The sequence below is a fragment of the Branchiostoma lanceolatum genome, chromosome 12 (assembly GCF_035083965.1).
Source record: "Branchiostoma lanceolatum isolate klBraLanc5 chromosome 12, klBraLanc5.hap2, whole genome shotgun sequence".
Classification (NCBI taxonomy): domain Eukaryota; kingdom Metazoa; phylum Chordata; class Leptocardii; order Amphioxiformes; family Branchiostomatidae; genus Branchiostoma; species Branchiostoma lanceolatum.
Window position 1 is genome coordinate 12,854,497 of NC_089733.1, and position 19,163 is coordinate 12,873,659.

A 19,163-nucleotide genomic window follows, 5' to 3' on the forward strand; every position below is an offset into this window, starting at 1 on the left:
TAATAGTTAGAAGTATGTTCAGGACTTTATTGCTCCTAAAGTAAGAGGGTGATCCGAGAGCCATCTTGGATGGAGAAGTTGGCTGAGTTGGTAACTTTACACAGCAGGTGTGTTGGGGGATAGACATGTTGATATATTGTCTGTTACATTTGATTGACACTTGTGCATGTGACCAATTAGATAGGGGGAACATGCAGGGCAAAGGTCAGAGGTCACTAAAATGTCACAACAACCCAAACATCAATATTGTTACTTCACCTCAAGGGAGTGAAGTATTGTTTTGGACTTGTCTCTCTGTAAATGTTTCTACAATTCCCAATATACACAAAGCAGTGTTGTCATACATTCTCTGCGTTGCTATTTTTGTCTGGGGGGCTGAAAGGATTGCAAAGCAGTATGGGTAAATGGGTGAAGTCTGCTATCCCTGATTGACTTTTTTGGTGCTTGTTGGAAAAGGACATACATACAATACGTATTCCTTATCTCAAACTCCAAGACACCATTTTCTTGATATCTACAAAGCCATTTTTGTTGCAGAAAGACCAAGAATATTGGCAAATCTTACTTTTTAAATCCAAATATTTTTATCAGGCAAGCTAATTTGAAGACATGGCAATTGAGGATAATGGAAGAAGAAACAGGTGATGGTTTGATAGAACCTTTATTTATTAATAAAAAACTCATATCACTGAGGTCATGAGGGAAGAGGTAATGGTCACACAAAATATAAGAAAGATACAGTACTCTGATAAGTCTATAATACATTGAGTCCGAAAAAGTACACATACACGGTATTACAAAAACACATAACAAAATGGTGTGAGGTGATGAATTAAAACAAACAGTTGAACTGATACAAGACATTGAACTTGAACTCCAGTAACAAACAGGAGAACAGTCTACAACTCTCAGTGGAAGCTAGGGGAAGTCTTCTAGTCAGGATGTCTCCACTGTTTCCAAAATAGATTTCTGGAAACCCAACCATGACTGTGTTGTCTAACTAAGGGCAAAGGAATGGCAACCCTAACAAAAGTAGGCAAGTATAAACACTCTGGTACAAAGAGTGACTTACTTAGGCCACACCAATTTGATTCCTTGGTTCTCGGACTTAAAAAATAATTCTAGGTTGAAATATCAACATAAAGGACTCTTAGGAAAAAGCCTGTACCTTGGCACACACAGTTTCAGGTAGTGAACAGAGTCAGATATAAGTTTTCGTCACAGCCATCTGTTTTCATGATGTCCTCTTGCTAATATATTGCAAAGAATTGCCTAAGAACCAGCTTATTTTATTGGGGTGGCCTGAACTTAGGTCTTGCCAGGAGACAGCCCTGCAGTTCTTCTCGGTCCATCCCTGACGAGGTGTGAAAGTTATTTTCAAGCACCAAAGCTCCTCCTCTAACTTCGTCTTCTAATCTGACCAATCAGAGGAGGCCACACTTCCTCTTTTATCTCAAAGGAAGCAAATTGCTGGCTATTGTCTTTCACACGAACAATGATGAAAAAACAAGGCTCCATAGGTCTGCTGGGAAATCTACCTGATAACACGGCTGCTTGGCTCTCTCCTTTGATCTTTCCCAGCATTTGGTCGGTCAGTTGTGAACTCACAGGTCAGAGCATACTCCAATATGCTAAGATCAACTCTGCTCTGCACTTGGCACTAAGGAGAAAAAGTGTGGTACACACTACCGCTACTGGTGGACTATGTCCGTACTGTAGTGGCCCAAGGGCTATAGAAATAGAGATGGGCACCGCTCCTATGCACCAAAGGTGTGGGAAGAACGACATGGCCTGTTTACTTGGAAAAAAGGAGCTGTAGGGACATATGATTGGTTTCAGATATTTCTCAAGCTTGGTGGCAAACTTTTGAGCAACAGCAATGGTATAGACACCAAGCTCTATCTTGAAGAGGGATAGACTGGTGCATTTGTACATGTATATGACAGGAATAATGTTTCCTATGACGCGGAAGAAGAGTGATGGATGTCGCTCGAAATGTCAAGAAGTAGTTAGTAATCTCCAACTCTTATCCAGTTGTAGAGGCTGAATTGTCTTGAAATACTGAATGTCTACCTGTGATAAGCTGTCAGACTACGCTACTGGTGATGCCAACTTGACACCTTTGAAACCTACCTAATGCCCGCCCTAACCACTCGTATACGTAACCGCTGTTAGCGTGAGTGGGATAACGCCTGAGGTGTACTTACCATCTCCTGTACTAACACAGCTTCGTCGTTATCAGGAAGTTATCAAAATGTTAAATTCATGGTGGCCATTAAGATTTAAGACTTGTCTGGCTTTGTGTTACTCCATTAGCTGGTGTCGTGTATTGACCTGTATCGATTCTGGTCATGTTTCTATGATCTTATCAGTTTGAAGATTTTGTACAGAGATGCTCAGGCTTTCAAGTCAAATTGCCGTACCATGAATTCATTTTCACTCTAGCTCTGAAATTGCCTGGCACAAAGTTAACATAAGAGTTTGTGGTATCGTTGAGGTCGTGGTTGGAACTATGGAAGATAGAATAAATGTTGGCAGGTATGTTGAGTGTTGAGTTCAAGGTGGTCACTGTGAAAACAGCAAACTGAAAACCGTAGAGAATGTTTGGAAATTTACAGCATAAGTTAGACAGGTACTTGGCTGAGCATCAAAATGGGTGCTCTATTCATGTGTTGCTTCAAAGCAAGGCTACAGAACTGTCAGCTTTTAAACTAGCAAAAGTACAAAAAACTTTGTATTTTCTTGTAAATCTGTTGAGATTTTCTACTAAGTAGCAATTTAACTTAAAGGCAACCAAAGCAATATTAGGACAAAAAAATGGAAATAAAAAGAATGCTGAAATCTTTTTGCTAGTGACATTTACTAACACTGTTTAGCATATTTCAGTAATAACTTCATACTTTGAGCATTTTAAAACAGCGCAAAAATGTGCCTCATGATGATACCTTAGTTTTGCGAGCCTACAAAAACCCAGGCAATGATTTTCAGTTCTCACTTCACAATGATTTTCAGTTCTCACTTCACAACGATGCCATTTTTTGCATCATATACATTGTGATAGTGTTGTTTGAACTTATCATGTGTATAGAAATCACAAAATAAATTGACCTCCAAAATCCGATTTTCGGGCATGATATTGCTTGGGTTTCTGCATACAGTTGAACTTGAAGTAAAGAAAGTTGAAGGTTTGATATGTCTTCTTACAGCAATCAAATATTTCTTGAAGAAAATATGAGATATTGTAGAAAGGGGAGGAACAGCCATCAAATGATCAATTGCACTTATATTTGAGTCTTGCTAGTTCTTCCCTTTTCTGTCATCAGTGACATATCATGTTTGACCATGTATATGGAAACTTTGTTTGTTGTGAGAAGTGCCCAATGTTTATGATTTAATTTTGTTTCCCTACAGAAGTGAGACCACTATGAGATAGCGATGGCGTCCACCAGCCCTGGTGTGACGAAGGAGCCAGAGCGCAGGCCGGCCGAGAGCTCGGAATCCAAGTCCGACAAAAGCCTCCGCCACGGTATGTACGCATCAGTTCTTTTCCCTAGTTAAACACCGGAATCTCTCGTGGAACATGAGTAAAATGTTGTAGAATGCACACTTATTCGCTGTAATGCCATCAGTTTAGAGGACAAGAATCTTTCGGATTCCTCTGTTTTAGATTCCTCTGATATTAAAGTTTTTGGTCCCATTCTGGCTATGTTTTAGCTTAGGTGCCATCTTATTTCGTTTACTGGAGCTCCCATACTTGCTCCCTCACAAAATGTTCTTCCTAGAATGATTTTAAAGCTTCAATTGTTAATATCTGATGACTAGTCAACTGGTGAACATACAAGCCTTGCGTCTTCATAAAACTTCTTTGATATCTTGGTTATTGTGTGACCTTGTGTGTCGTGAAGGTTTGGCCGTTCAGCCCCTCCTGATCGCCCCTAACTGCCCTCCCGTGATCTGACCCACCTCTCGAACCACGCGGGAATTAGGGAGACAGGAAAAACATTTCCTTGCAATATTGGTGGATAATCTCAAGTTCTGAGTGAAGCGAACGTTGCACATTTTTCTAAAAAACTCTTACTGTCAGCACTTTTAAGAAATTGTTTGTCAGTACTGTTATGTTTAAAGTTATGTTGTTACAGTTGTTGAACGATCGATTGATCGATAGTCAAGACTAGAGTTCATTATGAAGCTATTATGTATTATAAAATCTGTTTTGAAGAGTTGAAACAAGGGGGCGGGGGTGTGCAACTGCCGCAACATTAGTTTAAAAAAAAGAGTCTTATTTTTGGTTCTTATCTGATCTTTGGTTAAGGCTTCAGAAACCCCCACCTGTAGTTTAAACATGTCCACCATTTTCCTTTCTTAAAAAAATTCTGAAGTCACCCCTGGCACAAGATTACCCCAAAAAACCTCAAGTGAGGTACCAGGCCTGTGTGCAATAGTTATCAGCTAATATTTGATTGGCCAGAGGGCAGCGCCACTGCCAAATATGGCGCGGAGGCGTATGCAGGACCCATTGTCTGGTATCAGGGGAGGGAGGGTGCTAACTGGAAGGAGCGACCTTCTGGGTTTTGTCCGTGACCTCTGTAGTTCCCGAGCCAGCCCTGCATTCTTCAGTAATGATCTTCTAGGTAGAAGATTGTCCAGGGTTCCAAGGCCTTTGACACGGTTCCTTAGTGCCAAATCTTGAGCACAAAACCTTCTTAGGTCGACGCGAATCTTCCTATTGTGCGTGGTATGTAGGAATGAGAAAAGACAAGGACACAGGTGTTAAAAATGTTTCTTTGTGTGAGACAAAGTCTCTTTATTAGTGAATAATGTTTATGAAGGTGTATTCTGCCATTCTGGGATGAGTGTAGTAGTTTACATAAGTACATGTGTTGAAGGAAGTATCACAGTTGGATTTCCGTTGCAACTGTGGGTTCAAGAACGAGCCCTCCCGGCCAATCTTTTTCCACAGTCCGCTAAACACTAACTAAAGCCAAAGTAAAAACAAACAAGGAATTATCAAGCACTTTTGTACAAATACAACTTACTGGAGTCAAAGAAACGGTTTTGGCTAGCTTCTTCAAGCGATGTGGGGTAAACAATAGAAACAGCTTGAGACAGGGTAGTGCCCTTGAGTGTTGATTAAAGGAAAATCTCTAGACTTTCTAGATCGTTTGATGCCGCAGAATTAACCACTAACCCGACCTTGGATCCATCCATGCCGTGCTTTGCGTGGTCCTTAACGAAAATCCCCAATTAAAGCCGTTGTAAACATTGGCACGTTTGGCATTTGTTGGCAATTAAGTCGGCTTAGGAAAGTACAGCACTAACATCTGCTTGTCTGAATTGTACAACCGCTCCTTCGTGCGAGTATTCTCTAGCTATTAATTTTTGGAAGCCTAGAGCAGTGTTCCTGCCAGACACAGCTGAAGAGGGCATTCATCTTGGAGGGGGAACCAAAGTAGCGAGCATCGAAGGCGAAAGAAAATTAGGAAGATTTAGAATTTCTAACTCTCTGAAGCGCTAATTTCTATTTTGAGAGGCCAATTTCAACTCAACACTAGGAAAATACAGACTGTATACATTGTGATATTTTGACGTTTCAATGTTGACGTTTTGACGAAAATGCTTTGGAAGCTGCTAGACACTGTTAATGTTAAACACTGGTGATGATGTTCAATGCAAAAGAAAAAGGCCAATGTCTTTTTAGACAGTTTAACCTTTAGCACTATGAAGTAGCCGTTTGGTACCCAAATCCTTATTGGTTACAGAGTTAGGCAGCAGGGAGAGAGTTAAGGCAATGTTGACGATTTGACAAAAGTATAAAAGAACCTGCCAGACACTGTTGGTGGTGTCTACCGCTCAAAAATAAAAGGATGTCCGAAGACGCCAAAACACCCATCTTACAGGAAGGCTGGCCTGAAGGCTGGCCCGGTTCCATGCTGTACCCAGGTCCTTATCTCAGGACGACATGGTGAACATTGTTCTGCCCTGATGTTCCTTGACATCTGGAAGTGAACTTTGCAGTTGACCTTGTAGCTGGGAGGCCATGTGACAAGTCACTAAGAGACTATTTTTCAGCAGCGAAGTTAAACATCCCACATAAATCATGCAAATCAGGGGTTCATTTGCATAGTCAATGAGAAAATTTCACAACAGCCTTCTTTCCTAAGATAGACCTTTCATACTTTGAGAACATCATAACTGATATGATGTATACTAGTGACTTTATCTACATAATCAATGAGATTTAGTCACTTTGGGGGCAGTGGATTAAGTGTTGCAGAAAGTTTATAGCGTCCCCCATCACTAGAAAGGTATGGTTGGAGAAATGTAGAGATCATATATTAGAATATAGAATTTTGGTTACATAGGACATTTTTTGAATTCTGTATATCAGAAGATGTTTTCATATTGTTACTTTCGCATCATTGTTTGCCCAAGAATACAGCTTTTGGCGTCTTGGTTCAGTCCCTTCCTGTTATGTTAGCATGCGCAGATCTGCAACAGTGTCAGAGTAAATCGTTTTTAAGCAGGGGGCCTGACCGGAATTGTTATAGCAGGGTACATAGCCAGACAGAATTATCTAGCTCTGTTTTGTGTCAGCGTTTTGTACTTTGCAGGATGGAAAGGATTGTTTTGAGGGTTAATTAAAACTCTGACTGAGCGCCTTCCTGCCCATGCCTCCTCTACTGGCTTAGGCCGCAGCAAATTCGTTTTGTGTATGACATCAGACACAAATTGATTTTTGTCTGATTTCGAAAAAAAAAGAAAAAGAAATTTCGTTCCCTTTTCTGATGGTCAACATGACAAGAACATACAGAAAATGAGAAAATATAGATGTAGTAGCCTTCAGTGTAGTTGTAGGGATACTAAGCTAACGTATATTCTCCAAGCAGAGGTTTCGGTCGAGCGGGCTAGGAGTGGTTGCGATTTTTAACGTTTCCCTCCTTTTACGTTAAGAATAGCGGCCACTTCTAGCCCGCTCGACCGAAACCTCTGCATGGAGAATAAGGCTACTTTGCTAGTGTCACTTTCTGCACTTCTTCAAGTTCTTGAATACAAGAATAAAAAAACTTGTTGGCTGTCATACCATATTTTGATTCTCATTACCCGGTATGATGTTTATAATCTCTATTTTCAAAGATTTGGCACCTTGTTTTCTTGCCCATGTCTTTTTTCATGCACTCTGGCATTAGATTTGGAATCTTGATGTCATCCATAAGATTTACTTGCCGCGGCCTTAGACTTCTACCAGCTTGGTTGAGACACAGGGACTAGACATATGGAATATTTGGGGTTGCCGGAGGGAGTTTAAAGAAATGCAGGGGGCACCAACTGTCAATGATACAAGCCATACCTTACTCTACTTCTCCCTTACTGTTAATCACTTGAGTAGATGTATGTAGGCACGCTAGTAAATCAAGTTGCTTAAAGACTTAGAGATGTTCCCAGTACTGTAAATGCAGAAATGTTTGCAGGGTTTTAATTTCGCGGTAGGGAGAAAATGGCATGTTCGTGGTGGTCTTAAGTTCGCATTTGAAACCATAGTAACGCTACAGCCATAGGCGGGCAAAAAGTTTTGCGGCGGTTTTAAGTTTGCACTGAAGAGTTCACCACGAAAACCGTGAACATAAAACCACAGTGAACATTTCTGCATTTACAGTACCAAAATGAGGATGTGCGGTAAATGCATTTTAATTTTGAGGTAGGAGGGAAAGATGTCTTTTATAATGTTTGATGTTCAAACAATTCTGTATTGCAGTATTACAGAACTGCATATTCGAGATGTCTGTAGAAATAAAACGACCACGAACATATCAAAATTTGCAGTAAATTCTGATAATTGGCGAAAGTAGCTTGGATTTCCTAACCACAGTGGTTTACTTGAAAAGAGGATATTTATCTGGCTGTTACTCATTTCGTTCAGGTTTTTCCACCTTTACTAATTAGAGACTAACTAGCAAGTAGCATCGTATTACCCAAAACAGTAAGAGTGGCTTTACACTGAGTCTACTTTACCCGAACTAGTCCACTTTAACTGGACTAGTTCGCCTCCCGTTCCCAGTGTAAAGAGGAGAATCCGGTTTCTCCAGGAACCGCACCAGACCACATCCCAACCCTGGTCTAGTCCACATCAGCGGGGGGTCGATGCGGTTCCGATCTGTGTGTAAAGAGGAAACTGGCTCCGGGACCGCTTTCGGGCTCATGATAATGATATGCTAATAAGCCTGTGCTAGCAATAGAAGCATATTTTCCTCATTCTGAAACGTTTGTGCAATTGTCATTGAAAGTTTTCGAATGTTTCAAGTGCAATGGCCTGCCACCCGTGGCTGCTTCTTCTTTGGTGTTCTCCTATGACCCGATCAACATGCCCGACTTGCAGTACAGCCAGCGAGGCGAGGACGAACGCCGGCGGGTTCAAGCCTGGTCTTGTCTATCCCTGTACATGCGTCTCATCGTCCTTTTTTTGTTGGGCCCGTACTATTTCATATGCCAGAAAACGCTTGTAGCAAACATAAGAAATATGAGAGGAGCGACTGTAATATCTCGCACCGCGGGTGGCGCAATGCCCTTCCGCCCGTAGGTCTAAAGACAACCGATCCAGTTCGGAACCAGTTCGGATTATCTGAAGTAGACTCAGTGTAAAGTGGGTCTAATCCTCAAAAGATAACCATCTTTGAAGTGCAGTATTACCAAGTCAAAAAACCTTAATTCAGACAGCTGGCACAGTGAAACTTGCCCAAGAAGACCACTCTGGGAACCAATAAAATATGGTCTTTTTAGAGAGGTGGTCACTATATTATACACCTCTAGCTTGACACTTGTGTCAATGGGAAATGATAGAAAAACCACTCATTGGTCAGGTGGTCTTCATGTCACTTATACAACTTTTATTGCAGTGATAACTGTTTAGAGTCTGTTATTTCTTTTACCAAGTTGCAAAGTGATATTCTAAACATCCAGAACTGCTAACCCCTATCTTGTGGGCTCACATATCTTCCTTCTGGGGGTACTGTGTAAGATTGTACATGCATGCCCCCCAAGGCATTGGGGTAAGAGAGGGGTTTTCAAAAGTGGGTCACAGATAATGTTTCAAGGGAAAAATGTGACCCAACAAGAGGGACTTGGGGAGGGGGGCAGTGTGGCTGACAAATTGTTGGATGACCTGTAGAGTGCATACACCACACAGCCAAATATAATCTTGACGTTCTGTTTCCTAAAAATACCGCTGCGGATGTCCGGCTCACGCATGGACGGTAAGGAGTTAATGTTGTTTTGCGGTAACTGTGCGTCGTTGTTTTCACTTCGTGTCGTAATTCTCTTGGCTGTCGTTGTCAATGTTTTCTAAAGTTAGTATCATAATATTGTCATTTGCGTATGCGGGAAAGATGGGGGATTTATAGCATGTTATATATTGTGTGCAAGAGGGAGTGTTCAAAATTTGTTTGTTTCCAAAGAAACTCTATCTTCTATAGAGCTAGCTGTTCTGTTTCATGGTAGCACACATGTAGTACTAGTAGCTCAAATGTGGATTCAAATATAGAGGAAGGAAGTTGAATGTTTGATGGAATATGCCTTACTCTCACCCCCCTCTAGAGTTGATTGCAACAATGGATAATCCCCAAGTAGAACAAACAAGAGAAATTTGACTCTTCCACCTGACTTGCCTATCAATCTTGTCTGCTTGTTGCCTAGCAACCACTTAATCAATGAGCACAGATGGAAGAAGACGCCTCATTAGAATTCTTTTCCTCTTGATCTGGCATCTCTGCCTTTTTGTACAGAGTTGTTTTGAAATCACTATGTCGATCTTTATTGCTTAACTGTGTTTTGAATACATTTACAAACGATTTACAGCTAGCTGTGGTTGATGTACAAATGGTACCACAGATCTGATGGTAAATTTATGCTCAGAAAAGCTCTTCGGCGCTCGTCTGGGTGACATTTGCTCCCAGCTTATCTCGCCCCCCCTTCAAAATTTCGTGCCGCCGCCTCTGCCTAGTTCTGTAGAAAGTAGCAAGCACACACTTCATGATGTGTGTTGCCAATTATTTACTAGCTCCCCCTGGTGTGTGAGTCGTGAACGACGCCCTAGCTTGTCTTGCGCGGCCCAGTGTTGTGAGGCTTCCGGTTCTCTGTTCCCGTCCCATCAATTTCCAGCTCACAGCTACACAATACGAGATTTCGGTCCTTGTTGTTTGCGTCCTTCCCTCCTAATGATCAGCTGTTGTCTGCCATCCGAAACCTGAAAAAGGAGGGAATGAACAAAGGCCGACAGGCACAATATTGCTCCGCCCTCGCCCTCTTTTCCCCCATGTTCACCTGGCACTTTTTTCTCAGGGAAAATTCCTTCATTGTCGGAGGTCTCCAGGCAAGAAAGTAGTTGCTGGGAGGGGGTTAGCGGCCAAATTTGCATAACTGTGTAAGAGAGAGGGAGGGCTAGCGGTGGGTAAAAGCTGCTTATTGTGTGACACTTTAAAGGAGTTGGTAGCGCCAGTGAGATAAGTGCAAATGGGACGCCCTCGGGCATGTTGTACTCTTACCTTGTAAGGAACCTTTTGGGGGCGGCATCGGGACAGTTGCTTACACCCCATCACTTTCTCAATGTTTGGTAAGAATTGCCAACGTTTTGCAGTTGAAACATTCCACAATGTTTTGAAAACAAGTTTGAAGACTAACTTTTCAAAGAAGTGATGAAGTTCTTGACTTGACTTCTTCCTGCTGAAGTAGAATTGTGGCACCAAATTTAGATTGGTTACAGGGTTAAGCAGCAAGGATTTTTGAGTTAAGGTACACCCAGGTAAAGCTGAGAAAGATGCAGATTTTACATTTACGATAGGAAAACAGAAATACAAACCATAAGAAGGAACACGTTTTACTAGATAGAAAGATTTATTGACGTCCTTTGACCAAGATAGCAACTTTAACTTCGGTTTTAAAAAAAAAAGTCAAAGGGGGAAGAGACCTGTTGTATTTCACTTTCTACAACCGTTTCCAGCAAAGTGCCTTTTATAATGAGGGTCAATCTATTCCAAACAGGTACTTGGGCCCCCTGATCTCGTTGTTTTGTGTGCCGGACTGCTTGTCTGCGTTTCCAATATCTTGAGCCAACAATTGTACAAGTCTCAGTCAACAACCAGCCACCATCCCCGGATTACTAGACTCCAACCCCTATCACCTAGGAGCAGGCAGGACGCTGCGCACTACCGAGCGAGAGAACAGCGCCATTGTTCTCCCGCGCTTTGCATGTAAAAGCCTCCCAATTTATTTTCTCAAGTAGGCCTTGCTTGAATAGGCTTTCCGTGGAACAATGGGTGAAGCAGGCTTGCTACATGCGACCGAGAGCTTTCATACATACACTGGAAAGTGCTCCACCAACAAACACGAAAATGGCTCGTGTTTGGCAGCTTGTTTAAACTTCAGCGGCGGTGTTTAGGGACTTCAAGTGCGGGGAGTTTTGAAAACTGTTCAGGAGAGCGTAAACAAACCCCCATCCAAACCCACCGATCCATACGGCTTCAAATCACTTGCAATGAATATTAAACATGTTCCGGTATGTTTGAGAGTTCTAGCTGGTGGGAGAACTACTCCAGCAGTCCAGCTGCCTATGTTTATGGCCTGGCATACCTAAGGACTCATTCACAGTAATTTATGTCCAATCATTTGGGATGTTATCAGGACTTGTTGCTCCCTAATAACTGTAAGATGAGATGGCCAGTCATTGACTGGAGGTGCCCCAGGGATATCAAATATGCATGCCCCATGTAAATGTGCAGCTCCCAGTGCTATTAGCATGGGGAATGCGCCGGCTTTGTAGTCTGGTGTAGTACGGGAACGCGTGGTCTGCCCAGGGGGACACAAGCGGACACCTGTAGCTGAATTCTCAATCAGTATGCGGGAGGGAACCGTGCCGCCACTTTACAGGTAAATCACAGGAAGCCAGAGGGGATAAATCGTGAGTAGGTAGCAAACAGGGCTGTCCCATGCCGGCGAATAAGCTATTCGACAAACACTGCAGACCTGTTGTATATGGAATTAAGTAGCATACTAGGATAAAGGATTTGAAGTACTTGTAGTAGACAACGTATGGCTTACAAGTGTTTTGAAGTGCTGTTTAGAACTCACAAACTTCTCCAAGACTGTTGCCATCCTTATAAACAAGCTGTGGGTTGTTAGAGAGGACAGGCGATGGGTTTTGGTTGCGAGAACGCCATCCTGTCTTGGGGAAGTTGTCAGTGTGTATGCAGGGTATCTGTTGGCTGGAATTCGCTGGAATTTGGGTCACCTCCGCCGGCAAAGTTTCAACAACAAAATCATTATTTCTCAAACATACTACAGACTTTTGGATAAAGCAAGAGCCCTCCTGTACCCTCTATGGCATGCTTGGAATTTGTTTTGTGCTGGAAGAGATCGTTACAGTTTCAGTAGTTCTGTCTAAGAATTTCATTTGTAGAGTTGGTACTTGATTCTTCTCATAGTCATAAACAGAACTATGTATATTTTGCAAGATATAGTTGCACTTTTGGATGTTATAAGTACTGTAGTATATGTAATAACAGGAATATGTGTACTGTTACTGGCTTTAGAGGAATGTTTTGGTACTGAAACCCTCCCCACTCCAGACCAATCCATTATTCAATTCTGAGTTTATTCAGTTGGAAACAATTTGGGCACACAAAAAGCAGTTGTGGCAGGAAGTACAGTTGACTTGCTCCCCTCCCCACCCAAAAAAAGAACCAGTTGACATTTTTCCAATCCAGTTTTAGTTCTACCGTCAGTGTGTGCGAGTTTTTTTCTTGGTGCTCTCTTTATGAAATTGACGAAATTGAATGAGAATGGCGCTATTTTAACTGTAAATTTGTTTGGTCCTATTGGTATTTCTTTATGTGAGAAACACCAGTTTGGAAACTTCACAGCTTAGGAATAGTCTGGAATTTCTTGAGGTGTAAGTATAGTCTTATTCTTTTCTTAAAGTTTAAGAATTTGTCTTGCATTGGAAGGAATCTAACTGTAAGTGCAGAGTATTGTTGGATCAGTTTTAAGATTTTAAGTAATGTTAAAAAGTCATGAAATGTTTAAAAGTTGCCATCCAAATTTCTCACTTTGTTGGCACACATTTTTAGAACCCTTGGAACTTGGTAGCAAAATGTAGGAAAATGGTTGCATGGGAATTTCTCACAATTCCCTGATCCGCCACCTTTTGGAGAATTAATCCTATTATTACAGTTATTTGCACCTTCTTTAAAGTGATAATGAGTTTTTCACGACTACTGCTCATTGGTGGATTATGCTACTTCACGAGGTTTAATCACGGGCAGTAAGGCCAAAATAACAGCAAAACATATGGTTGCATTAAACATGATTTCGTTTTGTTTTGGTGGGTTTGCTAGAAAGGTCACAAATATGAACGCAAAGGTGGAAAAACCTAGCACTATACAAGGCAGCTTTCTCGAAATATAGGAGGTTGAAGTAGCACTGGTGTTGGGAATTGGGCGTCAATTTCTTCAGCACCTCTGTAGTAAGTAAGCCCAGTGTTTACTCGCAGCAAATATCTTGTGTTGACCAAAGTGTTTTAGATGTTTGACTCAAGGTTGTAGTTGTCCTTTTCAAGTGGTCGTGACCAAACATGAAGCCATTTGTCATGCGGTTGTCAGTCTGGTACTCGTGGTAGTGATGTGTGTTTGGAAACTTGTCCACAGTTCTTTACTTTAGTCGGCCATGTTGGTCTGTCTTGTTGTTGTTGTGAAAATGTGTCAGAATTTTAGAGTGGTTGGTTTGTCCGACTACAGTTTCTACTTTGTTTCAGGAACATTTGATAGGCCACACCAATTTGATATGTTGATTCTCAGACCTTTTTGATTTTATGTAAACTTAGTTAAAGCAAGGGGCGGTCACAAAAACAGCAGGTTGGGGTGAAAAATTGCATCTTTTGTTCCTTCTTTCTTGTTTGTTTGACTTCAATTTTTACCTTGTTTCAGGACTATTTGATAGTTGGTTTTAGGCCACACCAATTTGATTTGTTTGGGTGAAAACTTGCATCTTTTGTTTCTCCTTCCATACCAGCTGGAGATGGGTGCCGCCCTATGCATTATCTGGTGGGGGAAGGACTTAAACTTTTTACTTTAGAGTTTAACCATACTAGCTGTCTAGGACTAGTATCAGGACAGTGTCAGTGTCTATCTATGTAAACTTGACAGACAGGAAGGTTCAGGGCCAGAAAAGATGGAGTTCAGTGAGACGATCATCTTACAGCTAGTGTATAAAGTTAGACTCCAGTCAAGACATCTGGCCCTGACCCCTCTCTAATTCTGTCACCTGTCTCATGGCTTCTACATGGAAAAAGTTCAAGGGCAGTTTAAAAGAAATATTCAAAATGAAAACTATGTAAGTCAAGAGTTAATGATGCTGAAAATTCTTTACGTTTGTGGTGTACTTGAATTTTGCAGCGCTGTCAAAATCTAGAGTTAATACTTAGAAAGTTTGAATTGGTAGTTGAAACAACTGTAGTATCACAGTGGACTAGACAGAACATACATTCGCTGTGTGATGAGTACTGGGTGAGAGGTATACTGCAAAAACCACAAACTTAGAAACACAGCAAAAACGATAAAATTTGCAGTTTAGGAGGGGGTGATACAGTAATTAAAAGCGCAGGAAGAAGGGGATGTAATAATAATGATCCTCCCCAGACCCCACCCCTCCTATAATGGAGAAGCCCTAAGTCACCAGCCTTGCGAAGGAACAGAAAAAATTGTGTGAGGTTACTGCAAAGATGCAAGCTTTCAAACACAGCAAAAACTGCCAAATTTACAGTAAATGAGTACAGTGTGGTGTTGTAAAGTAATTAAAAGTAGTTAATTAAAATACAGGAAGTGGTGGATGTTAAAATGATCCTCCCAAAATGGATTAGCCATTATGAGTCATCCTTGCCAAGGAACAGAGAGAGTTGGGTGTTCAGCTTGAGAGGTTGTTGACTGTCTATCAAGTCTCTGGAGGGGCCAGACAGCCTTTTGATCACTCAGCCAGATGTACCTCTGGTATTTTTGCAATCTTTCTCCAAATAAATCTTCTTTTCTCCCACTTAATGTTTGGGTCGTTCCATCGCAATAGTTAAAGAGGAGGTAATCTAATATTTTTTTCCAAATAAACCACTGTTTGGGTCATGCCACGGCAATAATTAAACGTAATGTATTGTTTTTTTTCTTCAAATAAACCACTTATATCTGAGTCATGCCATTACAACAGTTAAAAGAGGTGGCCATCTAAATTTTTCACCTTCCACATATTCTTCTTTGTGTTATAAATAATCCACTTACGCCCCCTCATTTTGGAAGGTAAATCCTCACTACCGGCTACTGTAATTAATGTTGCAAATGGAACTGTATTCACTGCAAGAAAGGTGGAATTTGTTCATGGAAAGAGCAAAGAAATGTTGGGTTTATTTTGGACTCTTCAACTAGTACGGGGATGTCCCTTTAGCTCATCTGGTAGCAGCATCACAGTTGAGCTCCTGGTTCCAATTTGGTTCAATCCTGGGTCAGGACATCTACATGTAGGTTGGAGCTGCACCCGTCTTTCGGAAGGGACGTAAGTTTGTGGTTCCATGTTCGAGGGGCTGCCTGGATCACATTAGAAGGGAAGGGCTAGCAACCCCTCCCTGTAAAAATATACCCTGCTGCTGAAACAGCAAGGAAACTTGCTGCCCTATGTGCCGCTAGGCACTACAAGGGTCTGAACGAACGAGCAAACTACAGCTAGTGCAAGTACACAGCTGCAACAACTCAAAGTTCCTAATTGCTTCTCCTCCTTTCTAGGTGAAGCAAAGTCAGTGGAGACTTCGATAAAGAAGGAAGCTGCGTCGTCCAGCGAGTACGCTCATCCCCGATTGGAGCCCAGCAGGCCTGGATTCCCACACCCACCCCTGATATCGGAACACAGGTCCACCTACCCGTACCCGTCCTTCGGACTGGACCCCAGGAACGGATATGTCGACCCGCATTTCAGTAAGTTTTAAAATACAGTTTGGTATCTTACTAGAGTTCAGAAGGTCTCCTATTGCAGTTAAAAAACTGATTTTAGTCATTTTTTCCTATTTCTTGTGTTTACAAACAGTGCAAAGACAACTTTCACCATGGTCGACTCATACAATGGTCCACTAATACAATGCCATAGAGTTGAGATGACTGGAAAATTTTCTTTGAACATTTAAAAAAAAAACTTGTTCCACATACATGTACTGTTTAATCTGTTAAAAGTGGCGGTACAGACATTTCATAGAAAATTGGAATGAAGAGGGTATAGGTGAAATTACTTATGCTGCCTTTCTGCAATGTACAGAAAGCTACTGCTGAATTTCTTGGAATGAAGTCTGTTGCTATGGCAATATTCCTCCAGGGAAGAGCAACAGGAACTATGGTTAACATCTCAGACGTTTTGTGGTCAGTTCTGTGTCATTCAGAGCCTCTCAAGGAAGTCTCTGAGTCAGGACAGCTTCCTTCCTCTGACCAGGCAGCTGACCAGTCATGTTGTTCAGTTCTTACCCTGTCCACCCACCCACAAGGGTGTGGTAGGGGTTTTGTTGAAAATGACAAAATCTGTCATCATTTTCAAGAGTGTTCAATCAAACCCTGGTCAAGTTGTCTTTTTTCCCCCGATTTTTAAAACTTTTGAAGTTGATTTAGAATTTTAAGTTGTCATTGTTGTGAAGGCGTTATCAAATTGAGAATTGCAAACCCCTATATGTGTTTTTCCTACTGTTGAGTCACCAACTGTCATGGAAAGTCAGTAGTTGCACATGGATTGGGACTGGTAACATGTACATGTAGTTGTTTGTGTAGACATGACAAAACCATGGTATTTCTCCCAGAAAACATGGAAGAAGTAGAAGGTATGTAATATAGAAGATTTTTGTGATGTTTGATTTTAAAAGACTCATACTGAAACTTTGACTTTATGTGATCACAACGCTTATGTCACAAGATAAATATAAATATTCCAGTTTCTACTACAACACTATGCGGTAAGATTCTTCATAGTGGAAATTTATAATCATTGTTTTACAAACTTACAAACATTGTTTTACTAACTGCAAAACTTCATTCACAAAATTTGCATGTTGCACTTAAACCATAAATGTATTCAATACTCAGCTAACTTGATATATTATGCTGTTATTGAACGATATTCAGAAATATCCTTTTTGCCTTTCTTTGCCTAGTATGGAACTGTAAGGTCAAAACTGAAACATTTGATTTTCTTGTATCAAAAGTCTAAATTGTTGATGTTTTCAGTCATCTGTCTATCTAGTGTTGCTCTAACTACAGTATAGATCAGTTATTGTTTCCACAATGACATGCTCTAAGTGTTGTTTAGACAGGTGACTTGACAAACGGTTCGGTGTTTAACGGCCGCTGGTGCGTAGGTCACACCTGCAAAATGAACCAATTGTTGCTCTTTTCTACGACTTAATCGGCCTTACAACCGTCCGACTTAATCGCACAACCGTCCCCCGTGATTCACTCATTTAATAGAGCCTGAGGCAAATTTCTTTGTTAGTTCACTTTACTAAATCCTCAAAATTTACTATATCTTTGGAAATCTGTACCAGGTACTACATTGAAATTTGAAACATGAGGAATATATGGCCCCTCCCTAACTGTTGTGTTGAGCGTTCATTTTGTCTAGTGATGAGTTAGCATCTTTTCTTACAAAAAGTATGTTCCACCCCCCTCCCCTTTAATGAATTGTGTTCCACTATTCAGAGAGTGGAACTGACTGTCCTAATGTAATTACTAGATTGAAATGAATGATTGTACATTGTGTAATGGGTGCTCATTCAAGCATGGATTAAGAACCTAACAAAATAGTTTAAAAAATCTAACAAACAGATTGTTATGCTTGTTACAAGCAATGTTTTTGAGCCAATGTAAGAAATTGTGAGAATTTTTTTTGGAAGCTATATACAGACAACCATTTCGCCTCACAGTAAAAAAAGAAAGGTTACTCACATGATAACTCACATGATAACTCACATGATAACTCACATGATAACTCACATGATAACTCACATGATAACTCGCATGTTAAGCTGAATTTCAATTTTATATTTAAGCTACCAATATTTGTAACATAAGCTCTGGTAATTTACAACAACTGGGCCATTCAAATCTCAAGAAGGATGACAACTTCACTATTCTTTGATCCAAAGATAGCTGTATGGTTTCTCTATTAATCATAGATTCCATACGTCCCTCTACAATCGATAAGATATAAGAGCTATGTAAGCGTGCCACACAGCACACGTTCGACGGCGTCAAAATGTGCACAGGAACACGCTTTGACGGCCGTCCCAGGGTGCCATATGGGGCACCCAGAACGGCTGTTTTCTACGGTCTCCACATTGATATAAGACGCAAACAGTTGACAATACTCGGTCAGAAAATAGCTGAACAATTATATTTTACGATCTTTTGATTTCTATGAAGGACAGAGTGTGGGAAAATACGGAATTTGCGAAGTTCGTACGGAGCGCCTGTGAGAACGTGCGAGCACCGATCTCGGGAGATAGTTCAACTAAAACCCGTTCTGAAATGAAATAAAAACACCCAAACTATCAACTGTTCCGCTTTTTATTATCTTCAGATGTAATACTTATGATCCATTTGGCTGGAGCTGCCAGTAAACCTGCGTAAAACCTACAGGAAACGCCGATCTCGATGCACGGAAAGTCCGCCATGACACATGTGCGATCAGCCGCTTAGACGGAAAGTAGCCACTTATTGCGACACAAACATTACGCCGATTCGGCGTGATTTGTATGAATACGTATGCCGTGATCGGTCTCTCTTTTTTGCGTGAGGCCGTTACCACGGAGATTTCTGGACACAAGCTTGAAGGCAAATGTTTATACGCTCAGCAGGATGTCTCTAAATTGTGTGTTTTCGCGCAATAAAATATCAAAAGGCATGCACGCCAAACTTTCCACAGGCCGTTGCCACCTGTCAGTCAGCACGTCAGGACGTGCTGAGCTGCACGCTGTGACGGAAGTTTTGTCTCTCCTTTTACTACGGCGATTTTCGGGCACAAGCTCAAAGGGAAATGCTCAATGATATATCTATGAAGTCACTGCGAAATATCTATTCATAGAAATTCGCACAATAAAATATTAAAAG

At 41.2% G+C, this 19,163-nt stretch overlaps 2 protein-coding genes across 5 annotated transcripts in view; one reads left to right on the forward strand and one right to left on the reverse strand.

Annotated features, from left to right (window-relative positions):
- LOC136445839 (V-type proton ATPase 116 kDa subunit a 1-like) overlaps positions 1-19,163 on the reverse strand; it is a 268,423-nt gene that overhangs the window by 138,559 nt on the left and 110,701 nt on the right. The gene's annotated exons all lie outside the window — the stretch shown is intronic.
- The window catches only part of LOC136446470 (zinc finger protein GLI2-like), an 80,395-nt gene that overhangs the window by 31,787 nt on the left and 29,445 nt on the right, over positions 1-19,163 (forward strand). For 2 of the 4 annotated variants that reach the window (XM_066444848.1, XM_066444847.1), the window contains exons 2-3: positions 3,412-3,526; positions 15,807-15,995. In XM_066444848.1, coding sequence (XP_066300945.1) covers positions 3,436-3,526; positions 15,807-15,995 — 280 coding nt within the window. In that variant the 5' untranslated portion in view covers positions 3,412-3,435. The other 2 variants (XM_066444849.1, XM_066444851.1) reach the window with 2 other exon arrangements.